Consider the following 25,004-nt stretch of genomic DNA (forward strand, 5'->3'; position numbering starts at 1 on the left):
AGCATCTTGGAAAGTTGTTGGATACCCTGGGAAAGGTGACAGGCTGCAATCCCCAGAGAGCACAGTGTGAGCAATGTGAAGTAGAGAACATAGAGCCAGAGGTACAGCTAGCAGCACACCACCCTGCACCTGAGCCCTGGGATCTGCAGGGCAAACTTCCCAGCTTCCATGAACAAAGGCTCCACTCTTTGTGACCAGTGCTGCTGATTCATCATCACATACCAAAACCACTCCAAGCACTGCTCAGCATCACAGGGCAGGGTGCAGGCCTTGTATTACTATAGAGTTGCTTCCCAGACCTCTAATTCAGGGGAATCAAATGGTGCACCAGATCCACTCAGAAGCGAACTATTCTTTTTCTCAGCCCATGGCTCTCACCTGGTGCTGTGATACACTGCAAGCTCGCCCTTGTTGAGTGCAAAATGCCATCTTATAGTACAGGAGTTGCAAGGACCTCAGTGCCCACGTCAGGCATGGCACTGGCCTTTGGTTCTGCATTGGAGACCAGAAGGCCATTAGACTCACATGGGGAGAAAAGAGACAGGAGGAAGTGAATGGACTTCGTTCTGGCTTATATCTAGACATTCCCCCAAAGCTTCATGCAGTAATAGGTGGGCTTTCTGGAGGTGGCTGAGTCTAAATCTATGAATGGAATTAAGAGTATGTAGCACTAAACTAGTATACTGATTGGAATTAATAGAGCTCTGGGTGTGGCTGAGTGGATTTACTGAAGGCAGAAGCCCCACCCTGAGTGTTAGTGCACCACCCAAAAGGGTTGATGTTTGGATGGAACAAAAGGGAAAGGCAGGCTCACTGCTTGCTGTTTTGCTGCTTCCTTGCCTTCTGCCTGCCACACCATGAACTCTTTCTCCTCTGCCAGGCTGCACTGCCTTGAAACCAGCCATCTGTGGACTGAAATCGCCATAAACTGAGAGCTGAAATGAACCTTTCCTCCTTTAACTTGTGAGTGTTTGGTATTTTGTCTCAGCAATGAGAAAAGTAGCTAAGACAGACTTGCCAAGCCTTATTACTGGTTGCCAAGATAAGGCCACGTCCTTTGTGCTATCCAAATGAACTTCTTGCAACATAATGTTTCAGATTCAGCCAATATCATTAAGGACACATGGTGAAATAGAGAGGGATTAGAGGTTGCACACAAACTGGACTGCCCCTCAGTGACTATAGAGCATTTTCTCTTTGTTTATGTCACGCTTGACCTTCAGAACCCTGAGTAGGTGGAGTCCCATTGTGATACCCTTTACCCTCTTGTATTGGCCTCCTTCCAACTCAGCCCTAGAAAGAATCCTACCATTACCTCTGGCTTCTTAAAACATCATCTCAACTCCACAGACTTGATTGTTTAGAATTTGAAGAAGTGCCAGTAGTCTCATAATTATACAAAGCACTGATTTGCTGTTTAACTCTACATATGAAAATTAGAGGCTTTGACCCTGAACATATTACTTGTTAGTAAAGTCTAGAGACTGTTAAATACTAGGTACTTAGGCCAAGATAGAAATAAGAAATAGAGCCTGCCCTCCAGGGAGTTGTGATCTAGATGGAATAGAAAGTATATCAGTGAATTCAACTGCTCTCCAATAAAGAAATTAACAAGAATGTGAGAAGACTCAGAAGAGGTTCTGAGTGGTTTGCTGAGATTAGTGGTCCTCACAGTGGAACATCAAAATCACCAGGAGACAAGATCCAATCCTAGGATTTCTCATGCAAAAGATCTCAGGGTCTTTGGTAGGCTTAGCAAATTTTATTTCTAGCAAGTGCCCTGGGGGTATAAATATAGTTTAGGAAAAACCTGTCAAAGATATTTTTGTAGAAGAAACAACTCACATGAATGACTTCTTTCTGGGAGGGCAAATTACTTGTCTTGCTATTGCTGAAACCCAACGGCTAACACCCACAATTTAAAGAGGCAGAGTATTAATTTGGCTCATGATTTTAGGGGATTCAGTCCTTGGTTATCTGGCTTCAACACAAGAACGTCATGGCAGAAGGGCATAGTAGAGTAAAGCTGCTTAATTCACAGCAGCTGGGAAGCAGAGGCTAGAGAAAAGGCCCAGGGACAATCTAGTACCTAAGATCAACCTTCTGTGAAATACCCAGACTTACCCAGAAGTGTGTTCCACCAATTGTATGGATGCATATCAAGCCAGTCAAGTTGACACAGTCTAACTTACCCACCAGTGTTTCAGCATACTTCAGATTAATGAATTCCATTCTACTCTGTCAAATCTCATGGTAACATCATTATTTTTACACATTTAAAAATCCCAAATATTCTATCTTAGCCATCAAAACCACCTACATCTGACCCCGCCTGGCTTTTAACCACACTAGAATACCACGCTTCATTTGTTCAACTTCAGGATACCACTGTGCCCTCTTCCCAACCCATACTTGTGCTGTTCTTCTCCCTCTGAGGCAGTGCTTTTGCTGTGTCTCCCCCCATGAAAGTCTTCTGTGCCCCTCAGTGGTTACATGTGGCATCTCCTCATGCTGTCCTCATCCTGCCAGCATTTGAGAAGGGCTCTATTTCTGGAATGAACACATGGCCCTTTTCTCTGCTTGGACATCATTTCTCTTCTGTGGTGAGGTCAAATGTGTCTGGTCCATTTTCCCAGGCAGAGAGCTTATTAAGCAGAAGGCCCTGCTGGAGAAACAATTGTGAATTTTCTGACAGTATGAATGATGCTGAGTAAAAGACAGGGTTGGAGAAAGGATGAGACTAAGATCAATTGGAGGCTTCATGGATCTTGGAATTAAATGCAGGATTACATGTAAAGGAATGACATTAAAGCTGGGGCACAGGTTGATACTGTACCGGGAGCACTGAGTCAAGTCTTCCCCCCAGACTTCCAAGAAGCCAAAATTTCTCCTCCATTTGAGTTATAAATGTCTTTTTTTGTAACATATGACATTATCATAGCGAACAAATACATAGTAGGAAAACTCCAGAACATATCACCAGTATACACAGAGTTCTAAGAGTGTGTAGTTTTGATGTCTGTGACAAAGCACATGCCACAAATGAAACATTTTAACTGCACTGATTTGCTGACAACCCTCCAACACTGTCTGCAGGTGTTCAAACAAATGTTAAAAGACCCAACATTGTCTAAGGAGAGCAAAATTAACGATGGTGACTGGCAGCATCTTGCATGGCACTGGATACCTGGAACACTAACAGAAGCTTCACATGGTTAGCTGTAAGAATCGGAGAAGATGCTTTGCAAAGACACAGAGTAATATTTGCCTGATTTAACTATTTTGTCTTCTAAAAATAATCCAAAGCACTTCTCACTGAGATTATTTTCCTTGGCATACATAAGGACTCATGAACTCCTCAGAGTGGTGACCAAATAAAACAGTGAAGGGCAACAGACAAATGAATGTACCACCAACCTCTATTTTACACACATTGCTTGCATCCTTCCACCTAGGGCCAGATGCTCCGGTGGCCTCTTTTCCCCTCTCCAACATTGTCTTAGGAAGGATTTTGTACTTTCTTCAAACTGGATTCTAAGTGATTTAGATGTTACTGGATTTTCCCAGTAACTGGATTTTATGTATTCTTGCATCTAACAGGGTTCAGTGTTTTAAGCTAGAGTTAAGCTAAGCCTGGATTTTAACCATAAGATGTAAGTAGATGTGTTTTCGATATTCCATGAGAGTTCCTTATCATTCCTATGCAAAGGCACAAGCACACTGTTCTTTTAAAACCCATATCCTTGTTGTTTCTTATTTCATATCGAAGTAGCTTTTGTATTGAAGAAGCTTCCATCTGTCTGGTTTCTCCCTTTGTCTGGACATCCTCAGCCATCCAGCTGGGTCTTCTCTTGAACTTCACTGTATGTATTTGTTGGGATTCTGGCTCCAAGGGACAAAGGTCTCATTTAAAGGATCTTTTTTTTTTTTTTTTTTTTTTGTCTTTTTTGTTTTTATCGGTACCAGGGATCGAACTCACGACTGCCTGCTTGCAAGGCAGGCGCTTATGCCGCTGAGCTAAATCCCCAGCCCCTAATTTAAAGGATCTTAAGAACATAAAGATGCATATAACCAGTGCACCATATATAAGGGCTGAAATGTCTTTCTGGTTGACTAAAGCTTAGGCATTACTATCTGTCTCACAATCATATTCCTGTCTTCTGTCTGTGTCTATTGACATTGGTGCATACATCTTCAATAGCCCCCTATATTAAATGACATGGGCTTATACTTCTCAATTTGAGTGGGAAAAAAGGCAATATTTCTTTAACTGTGTCTCAAATCAAGTCAGGACAATCTCAGTAAGGATGTTGATTGGCCAAGTCAGGTCATGTGTGCAATTATTAGGTGTACCCTTGTGTCTCAGAAGATGCGGTATGGAAATTATTGTCTCCTTAGCAGTCCCTTAAGGGATCCATGAAGTGACATGATCGCTTAGATCTTTAAACTGCTTCTTCATCTATAAAACAAGGGGAGAAAGATCTCCTTACTTTCTGATAACTCTTTTATTTTGTTCCCTATTTATACTTTAGATAGAGGTGGAGGAAGGGATAAGGAAAGAAAGGAAAGAGGGATTTAGCAAAGAGTTAAAGTGAAAAAATGGAAATAGAGATTTTGTAAATGGAAAGAGGGGAAGAATTGAAAGGAGCAGGGAGAGAATGGAGGGGAAAGGAACCAAAAACAATAAAGAATTAAAATGTGTTATGTACATGTCCAAACTCCCAATGATAAGTGTAATTATCATGTACTAAAAACATGTACTGATAAGAAAACCTTTAAAAACGAAGGAAGAAAGTTCTAAAATCTCTGAACTTAAACTAGTTCTTATTTAAAAACTCTTTACTTGTTTTATCGTTCTGATCACTACATCTGTCTCTCTTACCTAGCCTACTTCCCATTAGAAGGCCAAATACCATTGGAAGATTCCAGTGACCTCTTCGTCCCAACTCTGAGGCTCTCTGAATCGGGAGGGGCAACCCCTGGGATGTCCCTCATACAAGATGGCAAAGCATTATGGTTCAGACTTGACCTTGTTTCCCCATTATGTCACTATTTCAGAGTGGCCAGACATCCCATAGTTAGCATTTTCCTTGAGTTAAAAAATAAAGAGCAGATCCAGCAGACAGTTAACTGGTAATGTTTTTTATGCTGTGATACTGGGGCATGAAACAGTACTTCTGTAATCAGCTCCAATCTAAATTTCACTCCAGGTTTATTGTATGTGTGAGGGTGTTCCAGTTATCCATCTCTTGCCACATCCCTGAGTACTCGTTTTTGTTTGACACCTGTCTCAGGTGTCTTCCTCAATGAAACATCTCCCCACCAATCAGCTAAGCCCATTGGTCTCTGTTACAGTGTCTTCAGGCTTCCATTATATTGATGGTTGGCCATGATGAATCTCTCCTTAGTTCATGCATTCACATAAGACAGAGACTAGATTTATACTGGCTTAACACCAAGTCTGTGGTTTGTTCATCATATACATGAACTATTATCAAAAACTACAGTGAATGCTTAAATTTTAAAAACATATAACAGTAAAAGACACGTTGCCATTAATTCCCCTCAAAAGATTCCTCTGGCTTCGATCACACCTATCCCATCATTTTTGTCATTATCTGAAGCAGTTCTGGAAGTCCTCTTTCGTGAATGTCTATAATTATGCTATTCTGCCTTCTGTGATGTCCTGAATTAACTCAAAACAGTCACCATTCATGGTCATTTTGATTTTTAGTAGGGAGCCTGAAGTTGCCCAGTACTAGATCCATTAATAAATTGGATGAAAATATACCTTATGTTTTTACAAGACTACTTCTCCATTAAATGCCACAAGACACTTGTAAGGACACGAGAGGCTTCCAGAACTGCTTCAGAAAGTAACAAGAAGTTTGGAATATGTGTAGTAGAAGAATGGAGCAGGAATATTTAAGGGGGCTTAATGGTGATATTTCTTTTGCTGTAATGAATTTTGTTGTGATTTAAACTTCCATTGTATATTTTGATCATACCATGTATAGCAGACTGTTTGCACTCTTGAGCTCAAATCCCAGCTCAGCCACCTACCAATGAACTGCATGATTTTGAATGTCTTAATGTCTAATGTCTTAATGTCTCAAAGTCTCAGTTTCTTCATATATAAGGCAGAGGTGATGGTAATGTCTACCTTATATATCTGAGTGGAAAATGAAAGAAATACCATAGCTCACATACCATAGTTCTGTGGACATGGTCAGTACCTTATAAAGGGTGACACTTTATTGTTCTCATCCATGATGGAGGGCACAAGAGCAGCAAGGAGATCACAAGTCCTTTGGATGCCTGTGTATGTTCTTTGGTCTTTTGTGCCTTTTGTATTCCAATGAAGATGAATCCTTATTAATAGAAGCAATGATTAATTGCCTCTTCATGAGCTAGACCTTTCCTGAGGCAGAAAACTGCCATATTCTTTTTTTCCTTGAGGATTCCAGTGGGATATGTCTGTGCTAACCTAATAAACCTCGTTCTTTAGTGCCTGACTCAAAGAGACAAGACCACATGCACATTTCTAAATGCATAATTTGCATGCCCATGTGGGGAAAAAGGATCTGGGAGATGTGGGTGTCTGTATACATTCACTTGAACTAGTGCCAACAAACTTCCCTAGTTAATTGTATCTCTGCAATTTTCTCCTGGAAAAATTAATTAATATGCAGGGAGCTAGCTAAGGCTTTGCCTTTGTGCATTTCTGACTCTAGAGTTTGCATTGTTGACAGTGTGGTTTCGGCAGCAGTCACATAATAAACGGAGCATTCCTCCATCCTGAGCTTCCCTCTCCTCCATTTAAACTCAGTCCGTTTCCTTTCTTGTGGCTCTGGCAGTAGGGAAGAGCAGATGTACCTAATGGAAGTCCACTCTTTGGAAAAGGACACACTCGAGGTTTGGACCGAGAGTACTGACAGCAGGGACTAGGGAGGCAGGGAGCTGTCAATGTGGGAGGCTCTTCTCATGGGAGAGGGCAGCCCCCAGGAAAGTGACGGTCCTCCTTTCACCCGCAGGTCATCCAGGTGGTGAGGGAGCAGGTTATGAGGGCGCTGACAACCAAGCCTAGCTCTCTGGACCAATTCAAGAGCAAACTGCAGAACCTGAGCTACACTGAGATCCTGAAAATCCGCCAGTCTGAGAGGATGAACCAAGAAGATTTCCAGTCTCGCCCGATTTTGTAAGTCACCCACTCCTTGTTTTCTGTTTGTTTTGTTTTTTTTTTTTTTATTTTTTTTTTTTTGTCTTTTTTGTTTTTATCGGTACCAGGGATCGAACTCACAACTGCCTGCTTGCAAGGCAGGTGCTTATGCCGCTGAGCTAAATCCCCAGCCCTGTTTGTTTTGTTTTTTAAGTGGTGCTGAGGAATTAAACACAGAGCCCTCTCATAGCCAGTTTTTAACTTTTTTCTGGTTTTTTTTTTTTTTTTTTTTGAGATAGAGTCTGATCAATTCATGAACCCTCCTGCCTCAACTTCCCAGACTGCTGGAATTACAGGAATGTGTGACCCACCCAGGTCTAACTCTGCCTGCTTCTGTCCTCTTCAAAGGTTCTGACCTGCCATTTCTATAGTGAGCCCATGTCGCAGCCAGTGGGGTCCCATGGGGGTGGCAGACTGGGGAGCTCCTCAGAGGTAGCCTGAGGAGGAAGGGGGAGGTCTTGTACTGGCAAAGTAGATCTGAACCAACAACTATGGGTCAGACTACTGACAGTTCTCTAGAGACATGAGACTGAAGAGTTCTGGACCTTTCCCAACACTTGGAGCCATCACTTTTTTTCAGTGAAACAGTTTTGTCCCTAGGTGTCCTTTGAGTGGTAAGAGGCTCTGACCAACTGGAGGGAGGCCCACTGATCCTTGAGCAGTGGGGCCCCCAAAGCAGGATGGTACGAGTGCAGTGAGCTTGAGAGGGTGGGCAGAGTCTCACTAAGTGACCCAAACTGGACTGAACTTTCAATCCTCCTGCCTCCTTCTCCCAAAATGTTGGGGTTACAGTTGGGGGCCACCATCCCTGACTCTCCCGTCTCCCTTGTGTCTTGTAAACCCTCAGGCTCCCTGGGAGGAGTTAACAGGCCTGCTTTTTACAGAACTTTGCACAGTGTCCCTGGAACCGTGTTCAGACTTTCGTGTGTTTCTATCAAATGTTCTGAACTTCAAAGAGGAGAACTATTTTTCTTGCTTCATCTGTCCTTAGACCTGGTCTGTGTGTCTTTCCTATCACTTTCTGAGAACTCAGGGAGTTTTCTTACCCTTATTTTACAGAAAAGAAATGAGGAAAGAGTGGGAAGTGAGAATAGAGTTTGACATTTGTCCTTGTTCTGCCCTCAGAGGACTGGATACATCTTCTTTTGAGCCTTTGTTCAAAGACAACCCATGACTTGGGTTATGAAGCCCATCTTCAACCTGCTCTCTTGCTGGTTATTTCTAACAACCCCCCCCCCCACCCTGCCCCACTTTCTTTTGTTTGTTCCCAGATATTTGGCACTCTTGATGCAATTTGCCAAGAACCCTCCCTACTCCTCAACCCCTTACATCCTGGTGTGATAGGTGAGCCTGGCTCCCAGTCCAAGGCCAATGCCTTCTGGAGAGGCAAAGGCTTTGCAACAAAACCAGGAGCTTGGATTTGAACTCAGGTCTACTTACTCCGGCTACTGCCCTATCCCCCACTTTTAGAGCCTCTTTGTCATCTGCAAGATGCAGTCTAGCTGAGAAAAGCCACCCGTGTGCAGTGACGGTAGTCCAGTGGAGACATCTACCACTCGTTTGCAGCTCTGTAGAAGTAGGGTTAGAACCACAAAGCAGAGCCACAGATTGAATGTGCATGAGTGAGGGGCTTCACTCACTCGAGCAAGAAGCCCTGGCCTGCTGTAAGAGAGGGAAGAGGCTGGTCCACAGCCAGGAGAGGGAACCAGCCACGGCCTCTGAGGGGAACACACTTAGGATAAGCAGCAGGCTCCAGGAGATGCAGTTTCTCACCTGCTAGGAGGGTCAGTGGTGCCCACCCCGTCCTGGGCCACATCCCGGAAAGCCTGGCTTTCACTGACTCCATTTCAGCACATGTGCAAACACAAGGACATTTTATTACACTTTTGGCAACTACGCTTACAAGCTAAAGGGATGCTTGAAGAATCTCTTCAGCGGAGCCCGAGTGATTCTAAATTAATATCACTTCAGGTAAAGCCAAGGGCTCTCGGTTAATGTTTGACCATGACTGTTGGGGAGAATAGCATCATCTGCACTTGCTGTGACTCTGTATTTCTGTCTTCTGCTTCCAAGGCACTGCCTGTCACCTTCGGAAATTTCCTTTCCGCTGCTTACAAGAAGCTCTTATCTTTGCATTTACCATGTGGGAGGAAGCAGTGCTGATAGAAAGGAGTCTCCTGGAGAGTTTTAACTGTGATGTCATTGCTTGGCCATGATCCTGGAGGACTCTGGCCACGCGGCATTTCTCACTGCCGGCAGCATAAAGGCGTTAGAAGCTACAGCAGTTACAGGGAAGGCTGAGGACCAACTTAATTGTTTCCCAGCCTCCGAAACAAGCAGGCAAGACCCTGGACATGTTTTGTCTATGAAGAGTAATCTGTTGTCCAGTGATCTGTTTTGTCTGTTGTGTGATCTGCTACATAGAAACTCATCATGGGACTAAGTGAAATCTAAATGCGGCCAGTGTGGCTTGCATAATAAACCGAAGTCACCTAAGAAAAAAGGTAGATTTTATGCTGGTTTTTACTCATTCAATCATTTAACAAACACATACTATGCCAGTTCCTGTGTAAGGTGCTTGTGGCGGGCAGAGTCCCAGAGATACAGTCCCCAGAGAGGCTGAGGGTTCTCACTAATGGCTCAGGCTGAGTACAGGTAGGTGTCCTAAGCTCACAGGAGACACCTATTCGAAACACAGAGGTATTCTAGAGCTGAAAGCACCTTTGACACGATCCAGTCCATGCCTGTCACCGCAGACAGGGTTCTGCCCACCTGTGTGTCCGGACTCTCCACCTCCATGTCACTGTGCTGTGCACAGCACAAAGCAGACCTCATCAGCCACACATCTCACCTTCAAAAGGGCAGTTCTGCACCCTGGTGTGATGCCGCACACCTCTGATACCAGCACTGGTAGGCTGAGGCGCAGAAAGATTACAAGTTCAAGCAAAGCCTGGGCAACTTAGTGACTTCATGAGACCCTGTCTCAAAATCAAAACTCAAAAAAGGGTTGGGGATTCAGTTCCATTTGAGGGCCCTGGGTTCCATCCCCAGTACTGAGAAAAAAACCCAAAGCAACAAGAAAGACTATATAGTCTAAGAAAAAATATATAACTGAGACTTACAAGAAAATGGGTAGAATTGGAGGAGATCATGTTGAGTGAAATAAACCAGACACAGAAAAACAAGTTTTGCATTGTTCTCATATATGCAGAAACTATTAAAACCCTAAATGTATGAGAGGGACATTAGGGACTGGGGAGAGGGCTAGATTTTAGGGAAAGAAGGTGGAAGGGAGGGTGGACATGATCAGTGCAGGCAGACAGAAATGTCACAGTGAAACCCAGTGATTTGTACAATTATACTGTTCATGAAACAGTTGAAAGAATGTAAGTTGCATATGAAAACAGTACTGGGGATATATATTCAATGACTTGAAAAAGAAGCTTTGTTTTAGTTGTTCTCATTTAATTGTTTCAAATACGAAATATTTTTCATTGCTTACTTAGTGTGAATTAACAGGGAAGATAAGCCCATCCACACAATTAGTCCAAGTTAATGGATATAACAGGCTTGCAGTGTCTCCAAATAGGTCATTTGTCACTCAGTTGGAGTAAGTGGAGACACAGCCACAGACATCAGTGAAGCAAGCAAGTCACATATGTTGAAACCAGGATATAGAGAACTAACAGAACAGCAGGGTCAGATTTCAGCCATGCTGCCATTTACAAATGTGTCTTTGTAGGCAAGTTTTAAGCCTGCTTTTCTCATTTCTAAAAATAAAGATCATAAATGTGTCCCCAACATTGGATTTCTAGGAAGATTCAACAAAGTAATGTTAGTGCAAGGAAAGTATTTAATACTTCCCCAGGACATATATCCTCTCAAGGAAATAATCACTCTTATTTAGAAAGACAAAGTCCTACAAGTTGTCTTACTGTTGATATGGTAAAGTTGACCCTGGCAGTGTGTTTGTACGTGCCTCGCATTGTCTCAGAAAGTATATTTATAGATGATCGTATTCATTAGCCTTGTCACCGGGAGGCAGTATCCATTGCCCACAATTAAAGGAGGAGAGGTTTAATTTGGCTGATGGTTTCAAAGGATTCAGTTCATGATTGGCTGTCTTCAAAGCAAAAACATGGCAGATGGGCATGGTGGAACACAACTGCTTAGTTCATGGTGGTCAGGAAGCAGAGTAGGGGAACAGTGGCAGAGAGGAAAGATAAGGTACCAGACATAGACCCAAAGATCACACTTCCAGACACACCTAGAAGCATGCTGCACCAGTCATCTGACCGGATCTCAAGTCAATCAGGTTGACTCAATTAATCTTAACAGTCGAAATGAGAAAAAAATAAAAAGAAATAGAGCCAAAAATAAGGTAAATACCTCTGCAGTCAATCTGTACCTTTTCTAAAGACTATCCGTGTGCTTCCCTCAAAAGTTTCTTATAAGCAGTGCAGTAGGACTGGTATACAATTACCCATGTTCAAACACTTGACAAATATTTATTGAATGCTTGTCACGAGCCAAGCACCATTCTATGTATTGATCATTCATCAGTGAAAGGATCAGTGCGGTCTTTACCTCCTGGTGATTAGATCTTGGTGAGAGAAACAGACAACATGCATGATCAATAAGTGATCATATGTCAAGGGTATATCTGCTGAAGATGAAGCAAAATAAAGGAAATGAAGAGTCTAGTTTTAAAGACTACTTAGAGTAGATCTGTTCAGTTAGGATACTGAAATTTGAGTAAAAATATATAAGAGATTCATTTGGGAGAAGGGTATCCCAGGCAGAGAGAACCGCCCATGAAAGACCTTGGAGTCAGAGCAGATATGAGTGTGGATAATAAGGAGACCAGTGTGGCTGGGTCAGAGTAAGTAAGGAAGAGAGCAACAGAAGTAAGAGCTGTATAGTGTCTGGGAACTGAACTACGTAAGTCTTTGTTGGGAGCCATTGGGTGGTTTGGGGCAGAGGGCTGACTAGATGTGCTGTATTGGGAATGGACTGTAAGGTAAGGTTGGAAGCAAGAAGTTCAGTTAAGAAGCTATTTTGGAGTCCAGGATGCTCTCCATTACCCCATGGAACTTTCTTATTTCAATAAACTATATAACGGGTGATGAGAAGTGACTACAGATTAGCTGTATTTTGAAGGCAAGAGACATTACTGTTTCCTGATTCATTCTGTGTAGGTGTAAAAGATAGAGGAGTTGAGCGTGAGCCCAAAATGTGGAGTCTGTAAAACTAAAGGACAGGGTGAGTGGAGTAGATCTGGACAAGGGATCAGGAGTTCAGCTCTCAGTCTGTCAGACTACAAGACATCCAAGTGGGCTGTAGACAGACGAGTAGAGATCAGCAGGGAGGTCAAAGCTGGACGTGCAAATTCGGAAGCTGTCAAAGTAAACTTGGCATTTAAAGCCATGAGTTTGATATATAAAGAATAGAAGAGGGATGTCTTGGTTGGTTACTTTTTATTCCTTGCTGGGACAACCCAACTGAAGGAAGGAAAGGTTTATTTCTTACAGTTCTTGGAAGTTTCAGTCCATATTCAATTGACTCTAAGGCAGTGTGGCAGGGCAGGACAACCATTCATGGCCACTACAAGCAGCAAGGCACCAACCGGAAAGCAAGAGACGCACACTGTCTTCCTGCCATTACATAGTATGCTGACTCCACCCCTGGGTGGGTATAGCACTCACACCACCAATCCGAGCGCTAGACAACAAACCAATCACAAATGCTAGATTTGGTGGAGTCCGTAGTTCATGAGGCTTGGGGGATACTGACATAAACCATGACAAGGGGTAAGAACTGAGCCCTGAGTTGTTGTAAGACTGAGACAGAACCAGATTGGTTTCCATTAAATGAACACTGTCACTCAGCCCAAAGTCCCCACGTAGCCTTCTAGATTGGGGATAGATACACTGTGGCTCTTGGGCCAATCTCTCCACCACATATTTTAAAAAATAAACTTTTACTACAATACAGCCATGCTTGTGTGCCTGTAGACGATATGATTTACAAAGCCTAAGGAATCTACTTTTTATTATTTAAAGACACACCTGTGACTTAACTGATGAAACTCCAAAATCTTTTTCCCTGTGTTCTTTTAATCTTTGGATGCAACATCTCCCTCTCTGCCCTGCTGCCTACTTAGCGTCAGGAGCAGTGATTTACTGCTACGTGTGACTGCTCAGGCAATTTGTCATCCACTCTTCTTTCAGTGTGGAGTTCATCGAAGCTGCAATTTACTGAGTCCATTTTACCAACGCTGAATGCTGCTAATAAATAGGTTTAGTGATCTGAAAGCCTGAGATGAGACCCTAAGAGACCTGTGCAAGAAAGGCTTTACAAATTTTCCACGCTGTATTATTAGAGCAGAATTTCCATATGATGCTTTATAGATGTTCAGTTGGAACTCTGTCAAATGCCTGAAGTGTGAGGCCATTTACCAGTCCCAAAATATGTACCAATAGAGTACTAGAATGCTGTATTACATAACTAAATCCTTTTGTGGGTTTCTTTTCTACTTTGCTCATATGTGAGTGGAAGTAGTTTGCACAAGGAAGATGAGCTCACACCCTCTTCTGTGAGCTGTTTGCCCACCTGAAAAATGGGGTATAATACTATTACAACCTACTCTCAAAAGTGTGGTGAGGGTGACCGAGGATTGCAGAACAAAGTGGTATAAAGTTAGGTAAACTTGCATATATACTGCCACATCCACAGAACGTGTTGCCAAGCATCAGTGCCTCCCTCACCTGGGAATAGGACACCAGGTGCAAGCTTATTGCCTGCTGTCCAGTGTCAGGACAAGGGTAGAGTTAAAGCCAGTGCTGATGAAGATGTGACCTGACTGCTTGTAGTGTGATTGTGTGGAGTGTTTGGGTGAAGGAAAGGAGAGAATAATTGCCAAAGCTAGTTCATTAATTCCTGATGTTCCTGCCCAGAGTCAAACAGAGATTCTTGTTCACATTGTCTCCTCTAGGAAAATTCCAGGAAAAGTTCTTGTCCGGCTCCACGTAGAACAACTCTGGCTTCACTAAAGTCTACTGACAGTGCAACATGATGTTTTCTTCTTTAAACCGTGCCTGCCAAATTAAAAGATTGGAAGCCCTTATGCTCCATCGTGCTATCTTTGCAGCATCTGAAATTAATTACATAGTAATAACCCGAGACAGGATGCAAGTAATTGTAAATTTATCCCATGATTATCTCAGTCTCTGTGGGTGAGAATCTGGGACAAGATTGTGGGTCCTATTTGTGAAAGAATAGAATGGAAAACAAACTGTAATTCCGTGGTTTCCCCAGGACCAATACACTGTGGAATAGTATGTTAGCTCTTCATTGCTGTGACAAAATACCTCACTTAAATCAACTTCAGGAAAAGTTTGTTTTGGTTCATGGTTTTAGAGTTTTAAGTCCATGATCCACTGAGTCCAAAGCAGGAACATCATGGTGGAAAGACAGGGTGGAGAAAACTATTCCTGCCATGGCAGCCAGGAAGCAGAGACCAACAGAAAAGGCCAGGGACAGGATATATCCTGCAAAGCCACACTCCCCGGTACCTACCTTATCGAATTAAGTCCTGCTGAACTACAGACTTTTTAGTCAGTTAATCCATTAACAAAGTTAGTACCTGGGGATCCAATCACATTTCTAGGTACCACCTCTGAATATTGCCACAGTGTGGATCAAGCCCTCAGTACATGAAGGGAAACACTTCATTTTTAAAGCATTCCCACGAATAGCAACCTCATGGTTTCCCAATACTCCTGTTTGGTTGGATCACAAATGTACTCTAGGAGTTTACTTGTTACAGGGGAAAGCCTATTTGGGGCCAAGATTATCTTGGACATTTATATAAGTTCTATCTATACCATTAAAAAGCAAGAGAATAGGTATCAGGATACTTTATTCTAGAAAAACATCACTAAAGCAGCTGATGTTTTTGTGGCTATTCTATAAATGTCAGAGAATTGGCAGCATTACAGTGACAGATAACCCAGGCCACTGGAACTTAATAAACAATTCCCTAAAGCAATCTGGGAGCCCCTGGGGTGCTCATGAATGGATGTGGCACATGCTTCTCTCCCCTTATGCCCACAATGCTGGCAACCATACACTGCTGATTCAGGCACACTGAAATATGTGTGTCCTCCAACAGGGAACTGAAGGAGAAGATCCAGCCAGAGATCTTGGAGCTGATCAAACAACAACGCCTGAATCGTCTCGTGGAAGGGACCTGCTTTCGGAAACTCAATGCCAGGAGGAGGCAAGGTATGTGTGAGAACACTGCTTACTGAGGTGGTAACAACAACAGCCGCTTCTGGGGAACCACCAGGGCCTAGTATTGATGAAAGGGTGGGCCATGCATCAGGAATAGGAATAGGAATAGCAGTCCAGGTTGGTTCTGGTTCCTATTCATACTCAGAGAAAAGAAAAACCAAAATCCAGATTTACAGAGGATATACAGAGTGAACTGAAGAGCCATTCATTCTTTGTTTAGTGATGCAGGGCTGCACAATGATGGTATCAACATCAGCTAATGTGTACTGTGAGCCCACCATGTGCTATGTTCCTCTAAACATGCTACTTAGTCATGAGCTATAAGCCAATGTTCAGTGAGCAGTGGGCCACATAGACAATGGTGGTCCCATAGGATTCCATCACCTAGTGAAATTATATCCATCTTAGTTTATATGTACATACAGTCTGTGATGTTCACACAATAGTGACGTCACCTGTCAACACATTTTATAGATGCCCCTGTTATTAAGCAGTAGAGAACAGTTGGTCCTCACAAGACCCTGTGAAGTAGGTGTCGTGATTATGCCATGTTTAGAGATGTGTTAGTGAGCTTTTTGTTGCTGTGACCCAATACTTGAAAACAACTGAAAGGAGAAAAGGTCTATTCTGGCTCACGGCTTTAGAAGTGTCAGTCCATGGTCAGTGGCTTCAAGGCAGAACCATCATGGGGATGGGGTGGTAGAGAGAGGCTGCTCGTCTCTTGGCATCTAGGAGGCAGAGAGAAAAAGAAGGAAAAAAAAAGCTAGAATGGAGGAGGCCAGGGAGAAGATACAGTCCCCAAGGTCATACCGTTACGACTTCCTTCTTTTGGGGACTAACTCCAAAGTTACCATCACTTCCAAGTAATGCTATCAAATTGTGATCTTGTCAGTGGATTAACCCACTGATGACTTAGAACCATTATGACCAAGTCACCTTATGCAAGCCACGACTCTGAACACGTGAGACTTTGAGTGAGAGAGTATTTTAGATTTATGTCCTAACAGCAGGTAAGGAAACAGATGCCTGCCCAAAGTCAAAGAGCAAGGACTCTTCCTCCACAGCTCCAAGGCCCTTCCATTTCATGGCTTTCTGTGGTGTTAGGTAAGCTGGTATCTCACATGTAGGATTGGATCTGAGAGCTTTCAGCAAGGATGGATTTTATTCTCAATTTCCCTAGCCGATTCTTTTCTAGGCCAGGTATTTTATTGGGGGAACAATGAGTTAAGGAGACACAGAATCAATTTTTGTAATTTTTAAAGCAGACTTCTAAACTGGGTCTCTATATTTTCTAACCTTAAAAACTTCAAGCCAAAGTGTTACCCATTGACCAGACCTGATAGGTCAGAAGCATTTCTAGCTGTTTCTTTGCCTGGATTGTTTTCTCGCTTCCTTAATGTGGCACTGATTCCACAAAGTTTTCATTTCATAGTGTATAGAAACAACAGCCCAACAATAAAACTGAATAATAATATTTAAGGAGAAGTAAAGGGATTGAGGAAGATCCAGAAATAGGCACAGAAACTAACAACTGTAACAGGAGCAAATATCACGTATGGCCCGAGAGGAAAATCTGGTGGATATTTTTAAAACCACAGACACACAGCTCATCCACTAATAACAGTAGTGACTATGAATTTGTGCTGAGCCCATCTCTCAGGCTATTTACTTATCTGCTCTGTACCGAGTGTTCAGTAAACTTGAACTATTTCAAGGTTACCACTGAAAATCATATTGAGGGGGCTGGGGATTTAGCTCAGCGGCATAAGCACCTGTCTTGCAAGCAGGCAGTTGTGGGTTCAATCCCCGGTACCGATAAAAAGGAAAAAGAAAGAAAATCATATTGAGGAATTCCCAAAGGTAGAACTTCCTGGAAGAACCAGTGCATAGAGGATGGAAACATGACTTTGAGCTTTGTGCTGGGCCTAAGGAGAGGATAAGGGGCAGAATTAAGCACAGTATGGAAAAGGGACTCATCTCTTCCTCTGAGCCATTGAAGATAAGCCCAAGCCCTCCTTGCTCATGGTTTCTTGACATTGGGCATCATGTCAGCATAAGTGGCACTCCAAGATGACAATATGGCACAGTGACAAGGACAGAAAGCCTGGAACCAGATGGTGTAACTTCTCCTAACTCCATCCAGTCCTATGTAATCCCACCTTCTAAGGTTATTGCGAGGAAGAAAGGTAATCAAGAATGCAGCCCTTAAAAAACAACACAAAAGGTAACTACTGTTATTTGGAAGATTGTGTAGGAAAAAATTAGGAAACTGAGAGCAAAGAAGCTTGGTTCTTTGGAAGCTTGGAAGATTTTCCTTGCTCTGTAACTGCCCACCAAAGTGGCATTAGACCAGACATGGGACCATTCAAAGCCATAAATTCCATTCTAAAAAAATAGGAGAGATGCACTAAAACACCAGAGCCTACTTACTCAGATAGTTTGTTGCATGCCTTAATTTACTTGTAGCTTTTGTAAAAATCAGCACAGGACATATGACCCTCAACAGTGACTTACAAAGCTTTTATTTACTTGGCATTAGGCTAAAGACACAGATGAGAGACGGCCAATAAATATATAGCACCAAACACCTCCACCGTTGCAAAAATTCTGATTTCTAAAACTAAATTAAACCTCCCGATATACTTCATTGTAAGACTTCCCTCTAGCATGAAAGGGAGAGAGTCTACCAGAATAATCCTGTTTCTTGTTGTAATGATTACACTTACGTTGTTGTTATTATTATTGAAAATGTATTCATCCCTTATCTTTAGATTTTTCCAATTTTCTAAAACTGAAACACTTAATGAATTAAAAAAAAATTAGCATCCAGATGATAAGTTTATTAGTTGAACTCCCTAGACAGCACAGCCATCTGTATTTAGCACAAGATTATCCTGCATGCAGAAAGGAAGGCCGTTGGTGTTTATAAGTGGATTTGCCATCTACTGACTGGTATGTGCTTAGAAATAGGAATTCAAAGGAGACTGCACTGAAATTGGTTTTCTATCATGCTACCAAAACATTGCAGTTAGGTTTACACTGATTAACAAGAACGTGATATAAAAGCAATTTTATTTTTTATTTTAAGGAGAAAAAACAAAACAATGATACAGAAATTCAAAACAAGCTATTGGGGATTAACAATGGTTAATATATTGCGTATTGTTATCTTCAAAGCAGTCACTCAGATTACAAGATGCAGACTTATAAAATTGATCAGACAGTACAAGCACAGACTGTTCTTTTCAATGAATGAATTATTTTAATCTCATTAAGAAAGACTCACTTCTACAGCAGAGCTTAGACTGGGGTAAATACCTGCCTTCTAGGGCCATTTCAGGGTAAAGAATAGGTCCCACTGGGCAGAAGCCAGAGCTGTGCTCCCTTTAAACTTGTCTAGCAGTGAGAAAGATGCAGATGTGTGGAATCAAATGATTAATTTCAGGAGGGAAAATATGAATAAGCTTGAAGTCCTACAGAGCTGGAAGAGGAGAAATGTGCACCAAGTGCTCCCCGGGCCATGTTTGGCCCCAAGGCCGCTTGCATGGTCCTTTCCCATCCTTCCCCCAGCCTCATTCACAGCTCTGCTGCCTGGGGAGATGGGTGTGAACACATCTGGGCTGCTGAGAGTTCTGTTCACACGAGAGCTGGGAAGCAGCAAAGTATGTCAGACACCAAGCTGGGGTCAAGTCCCTGCCTCCCGACTCATGGGCATCCTGTGGCACTTCTCTGTGCTTCTTTCCTCTTTGGTCAAACACAGATGATGACAGTTCCTACACCTACTAGTTGCAAAGGTTAAATAAAATCACACATCTTTACCACTGAGTGTGGTGCTCACTCAGTTCATTGACCAAATACTATTAATGATGTTCTTAAGTTTAGTTTGCAGCTCCTTGGAATATAGCTTTTTAATCACAGAGGCATAGTGGCATTGTGAACAGGATGTCACATACCTGTTCACATATTCTGTCCTCACCACACAGTAGAGACTCTGCTTGCTCCTTGTTCCCTGGACTCCTGCAGCGGACCATAAAGATGAAATCCCAGAGGTTTTCTGTGCTAAGGCTGCAGGAGAAAGTGTGGTCTCAAGAGCTGCCTTCTACTTTCTAGATTTTGGAAATTAAGCTCTTTCAGCATCTCTCACATCAAATGGTTTCTTTTTTTGTTCTCTCGTTTATGTTGCTGGGGATCAAGCCCAGGGCTCCATGCATGTTAGACAAGCACTCTACCACCGCGCTATGCCCAGGCTCCAGCACTGAATGGTCTCGGCAAAGCCTAAGGCTAAACATTAGAGAGTTATTTCAAGAAATGATAACATAAACATTTGAATCTATTGAGGAAACTCAAACATTTGAATCTATTGAAGAATCCGTTTCAGTGAACACCGCCCCTTCTCTAACTGCTAGCATGACGAAATTACCTCGGACTTGAATTCTCTGCAACACTTATGCCCCCTCAATCTTTGTAATAAAAACGCTTCCTCACTTCCCTACCTTACATTCCTTCTGCAGCCCAATCAGAATCCTTGAGCTAAATGGGATTTTCAGTGCAGGAATCATATAAACCATTTGGAGGAGCAGCCTGTTTCTTCCATTATCTTGGATGGAATTCTTCTTTTAAAATTTCATTAAACCTAAGCATAAGTCATTTGAACAAAATGTAAGGTATAAATGAATACATATTTTTCAAACGAGGAAAAAGCTAGTTCATTTACAGGGAGAAGGTACTTTCCAGTGGATCAAAACAACAGATACTCACTGTTCCCAAGATGTGTAAGGGCCACTTGTGGAGACCTGAGGGGTCCCTATGGACCCAGAAGGCAGAGAGGCATGAATGCTTGTTGAGAATTAGCCCTGTGGAAGAGGCATGATGGGTTCTTTATATGTATTTTGTTCGTGTATTTACCATTACTTCACAAATGAAGAGCAAGGGTCTTTACATCTTTATAATTTGGCTGAGGCCCCACAGCTGTCTATTCCCAGAATGGCGCATCTGGTCTGGCATTGGACCTGGTCTGGTGGCTCCAGTGCTCCTGTAAGGCCAGGTCACCTCCGAGAGCACCTGGGGCTCTGGATCCTGTACTGCAGCCGAAGACTGCTGGCTCCAGGAGGCAGAATTCTACACCAAAACCAAGTCTCTGGCTCTTAAGCGCACTGAAGTGGTGATGATGTGAAAGACAGAATGACCTTCATCTGCATCTTGTAGCTGTTGTTCCCTTTTATTAGATCAGCAGAGAAATTGCGGATCTCATTGCCTGGAAGAGGAGGACATTTACCTTTCAAGGCATTGCTGGGTTCCTCTTGTTTCGCAACTTGGAAAGTTTCTATTTTAGGCAGGAAGCAGACCTTCTCCTAAACACACAGAAGACTTGATGTATTTTAGATTGACTTAGGGACAATGCAAAATCTCACTGAAAGTGATTGAAGGACATAGTTGAGATAAAGCTGCCCTGACTTCCTGATGTGGGCTCTCTGGTCTTCTGGGACACAAGCCAGCTGCTGACCATAGACTCCCTACCTGACAGAGATGCTGTCTGCTTCCACAGCAGAGTTGGTCTGAACTGAGCTCTTCTGGTGCCCTGTGCTTCATGGAATGACTAGCATCACTCATGGCAATTACTGCTCAGCTGGCCAGTCCATCTGTGACCAACTGAATTAAAGAGAAAGAAAATTTGGTATTTGTTTTCCTATTTTTGGCTAAAACAGTTATAGAGACGCTCATCATCACAGAAAGATCTGTTGGCCAGCCCTGCAGGAATCCCAGTGTCCAGTGGTTATTATCTGTGTGATAATTTCTGTGACATCAGGATAGCTTTAATCAGCCCTTCTTCCTGGACCTGTGAGTCTGATACCAGTTTTTTCCCTTCTTATATTTCTGTCTGTCTCTTTCTCTCTCACACACACACTCAAAGGAAAAGATTGGCACACAAAATTGTCTCATAGTTTTGAGTTTAAGGATGAAGAGATGGCTATTAATGTACTTTTATCCGTAATTGACTAGAAAACCTCCATATTAACTCTGTTTTCTCTTTAAATGCTAGCAAACAATCTTTGTTAATGTTTTTGTGACTTCCTGCTAATTGCTTTTAGTGATGAAATCCACTCTTTCATTGCCCAGAGGGATGGAGGAACTAGTAACATCATGCTGAGTTTTTGTGTTTGTATTTACCATAAAAGAAACTGCAAATCAAACCGCTGTTAATGGCTGATGCTGAAATTGCCAGCACCAGTGTGTCAGTGTGCTGTATGGGGCAGCAGGTGCTCACCTCTCCCTCCTTCATGGGAGTTCTACCTATGAGAGAGAGCTACACTAGCAATGGTGCCTCCAGATCTTCCAAAGCTGCAGACTCTGGCTTCCACCTAAAGGCAGACACCAGCCGAGCAGTGCCCTTTTGGTTCTGAGTCCAAGCAACTGTTTATGCTTTTCAGCCTTGCCTTCCTGTGTTTTTTCATCCCTTTAAGAGTTGCTTTTTGATGAGAAGGAACTGGACACATGACTTGCACAAGTGATGCACGGGTCTCTTTGCACCATTCTGGGAGTAGACAGAATGTGAACAGAATAACAAGAGGACTAGCCAGAAAAAGAATAAAAAGAGGAGAGAGGTGGTGTCATATCAATCAAGGAAATGCAAGCCTCATGAAGTAGAAAATGCTGTTGGCTCTACTCTAGACAGTTACCATAGAGTTCAAGTCAGCCTTTGTGTTTCTTTTATTAAAACATCCAGAACGGCTTTGCAAGGAAGGTGATTATTTGCCTTCTGGAACCCTGATAAGTAGCCTCTGTTGTTTAATAGTTAGTGGTTACAAGAAGATGTTGCCTAAGAAACCTTCTCCAGTCCTGTTTCTGTACAGCCTGAGTTCCTGATTGCCCTCTGTCCCTACTTCCCAGGCCTGGGATAAAAGAGTGTCTTCCGTTTCTGTCTTGGCTGCCTGTAAGAACAGAGGATGGCCCTCTCTCCTGAGATTCATTTCTGTTTTGTCTCGCAAGTATCCATTCATTCCCATGATCTCTTCTTGTACCCAGTAGAGCACTATGCATTATGCGTACACACCGCAAATATTGAGTAAATTATAAGCAGCAAAATATTGCAGTCTCATGAATGGTGACATCTTATAAATGAATATAAATTCTGAGATTTACTCCATATTATATTTGTATTAAATTGTGTTGAAGTTGTATCTTAATCCTCCTCTCAAAATAAACTGAATATACATGATCTCTGTTGGCTGTGCCATATGGAGTCCTTGGTGTCAGGTTCTACCACCAAGCCCTTGGTGTTACACTAGCTTGAGCAGAAAACACTTCTATAAAAAGCCAGCTGAAGTCTTGCTCCATAGAAGATCAGTGTATCCAGACTTCTTTCCTAGCTGTCAGCCATCAGTCACTCACCCAAAAATCCCACTTCAGAGGTAGCAGGGAAAAGAAAGCCTAGTTATGGTCATCACGGGCTGTGTAGACCAGTGGGAAGGGAAGTTCCTTCTTGGAAGAAGGACCTGTCCAAGGCACTGGTCAGATCTCAAGGAGTCCTCCTCTGCAATTCACAGTTCCTATTGTGAATTCTACATCAAATTCCCAAATGCATCTCCTGATAGAAAACCAGTCTTTGCACATTTGCCTAGTTAAAATGGTGGTGGATGATTCTAGGAATACCTTTCCTTTCTGCACTCTTCCCAAAAAGTGACCTGTTTAGTGTGTACATTATGCTGGGTTGAAGATATAGCAGCTCCAGATGTTTACCTAGCCATCAAATGACCTTTACCACTCTCTTATATTTTTGCACTTAAGTTCAGATACCTTCATTACACAGGTTGCCATATTCTAACGACACTCAGAAATTCTCAAGCCCTAATTATGGCCTTAGAACAGGAATCACAAAGGCAAACTCCCTTTGGTGGGCCAGCTTTGGGCATTTTCTTTGTTCACTGTGTGGCTTTTACTTCCATTTTTAAAATTCTTCTTGTCTATTAAAAGGATTATAGTTAAAAGATGATTTTTTCAGTAAAATCAATTTTAGATAGAAAACCACTTTTCTTCAAATGTAATGGAGAGCTTTGCACTCAAAGTGACTTCAAAACAATATGGGATTCCAGGCTTAGTAAGGTGGTGATCTGACCAAGATCATAGAGTAATCCCTGTATAGGTATGAAGGGGCCTGCCGGTTTGAACACTTTGGGGCTGCAGTTTTTTAACTGTGTCCAATTGAGTCTTCATTTATGAAATCAGCCAAGACCACCTGTGCACCTTGATGGTCCATGCACAGTACCAAGGGATGGGGGAATTGCAATTTGAAGACGGTGACTGTCATCAGAGATTCCCTGTCTTCTCCACACTGTCAGTTCTGATGAGTATCGTGGAATCCCCTTCTCCCATCAGTACCTGGGCAAGTTGCCTTCCTAAAGCCACTGCAGATAAAGGGAAATACTCAGATGGTGGGCATATGGCGGTAATGCTAGCCCATGCTATGTTTGTGTATAGCAAGGGTGCTCAGAGCAGGAGAGGCCCTTCTACTGCAAAGATCAAAGAGACATCCTAGAGGAGAAGAGATAGCATCTCGGCTAAACTCTAGAGCCACACGAAGCACAAACATTACTGTCACCATTCAAGTTCCTCATCCATGAGCCTACACATCAGTAAAAAGTTCTCTTCACCTAATTCTCCTTGTCTCACAGCCTAATTCCAATTCTCTGATTACATTTTGTGGCTAAGGAGGTCAAAGTTAAGGGAGTTATTTATAAAAATAATCCCAGAGTCATGCCCATTAAGAATGCTAAACTTGAGGAATAGAGAGGAAGGTGATTCTGCATATCTGCAAGCCTTTGCTAGACCCCTGTTGTATGCATGAACCTCATGGGTATCACTACTCTCCCAAGCATTCATTGACCATTTGCATGCTTCAGTTGCACAGTGGGATGCGGTGCGTCAGCTAAGGTTCTACCTTATACACAACCACCTGAGCACTCTAAAAAGCCAGGGGGAAATAGAAGTCAATAAGTCTTAAACATGTTGCTTCTTCTTCATCTCTCTCCCTGCTTTTACAACCACAAGTGGATAAGGAATTTGTCTCTTGGTGGTAAAATTCCCCCTGGAAGCCACCACCTTACAACAGATTGCTATTGACAGGGAACAGGTTAGTGACTTCCTAATAGTCACCAAATATATGCCAAGCAGCACATGTGACACCTAAGTATCCAAATCAGAAAGGGGGCTTCCTGCCCAAGGTGTTAGAATCCATTATTTCTCAAGATTTAAAATCAAATGAATTGTTTGTTCCTCCAGGCAATATTATTAGAAAATAGCCATGCTCTTATTTTTGGAAACCAGAATCACTTACATGTAAACTTGTGCTTTTCTCCTTAGACAAGTTTTGGTATTGTCGGCTTTCGCCAAATCACAAGGTCCTGCATTATGGAGACTTGGAAGAAAGCCCTCAGGGAGAGGTACCTCACGATTCCCTGCAGGACAAACGTAAGTGTCTCTCATGGGTAGAACA

The 25,004-nt window shown here is 42.6% G+C and overlaps 1 protein-coding gene across 7 annotated transcripts in view; it reads left to right on the plus strand.

The window, feature by feature from the left end:
- Window positions 1–25,004, plus strand: part of Elmo1 (engulfment and cell motility 1) — a 531,134-nt gene that overhangs the window by 478,378 nt on the left and 27,752 nt on the right. For all 7 annotated transcript variants that reach the window (XM_063233959.1, XM_063233960.1, XM_063233957.1 and 4 more), the window contains 3 exons: window positions 7,035–7,198; window positions 15,393–15,505; window positions 24,872–24,979. In XM_063233959.1, the coding sequence (XP_063090029.1) occupies window positions 7,035–7,198; window positions 15,393–15,505; window positions 24,872–24,979 (385 nt within the window). The remainder of the gene's footprint in view (window positions 1–7,034; window positions 7,199–15,392; window positions 15,506–24,871; window positions 24,980–25,004) is intronic.

The sequence above is a fragment of the Cavia porcellus genome, unplaced genomic scaffold, assembly GCF_034190915.1.
Source record: "Cavia porcellus strain 051 isolate PalLab524CR breed Dunkin Hartley unplaced genomic scaffold, mCavPor4.1 scaffold_23, whole genome shotgun sequence".
NCBI classification, from domain to species: domain Eukaryota; kingdom Metazoa; phylum Chordata; class Mammalia; order Rodentia; family Caviidae; genus Cavia; species Cavia porcellus.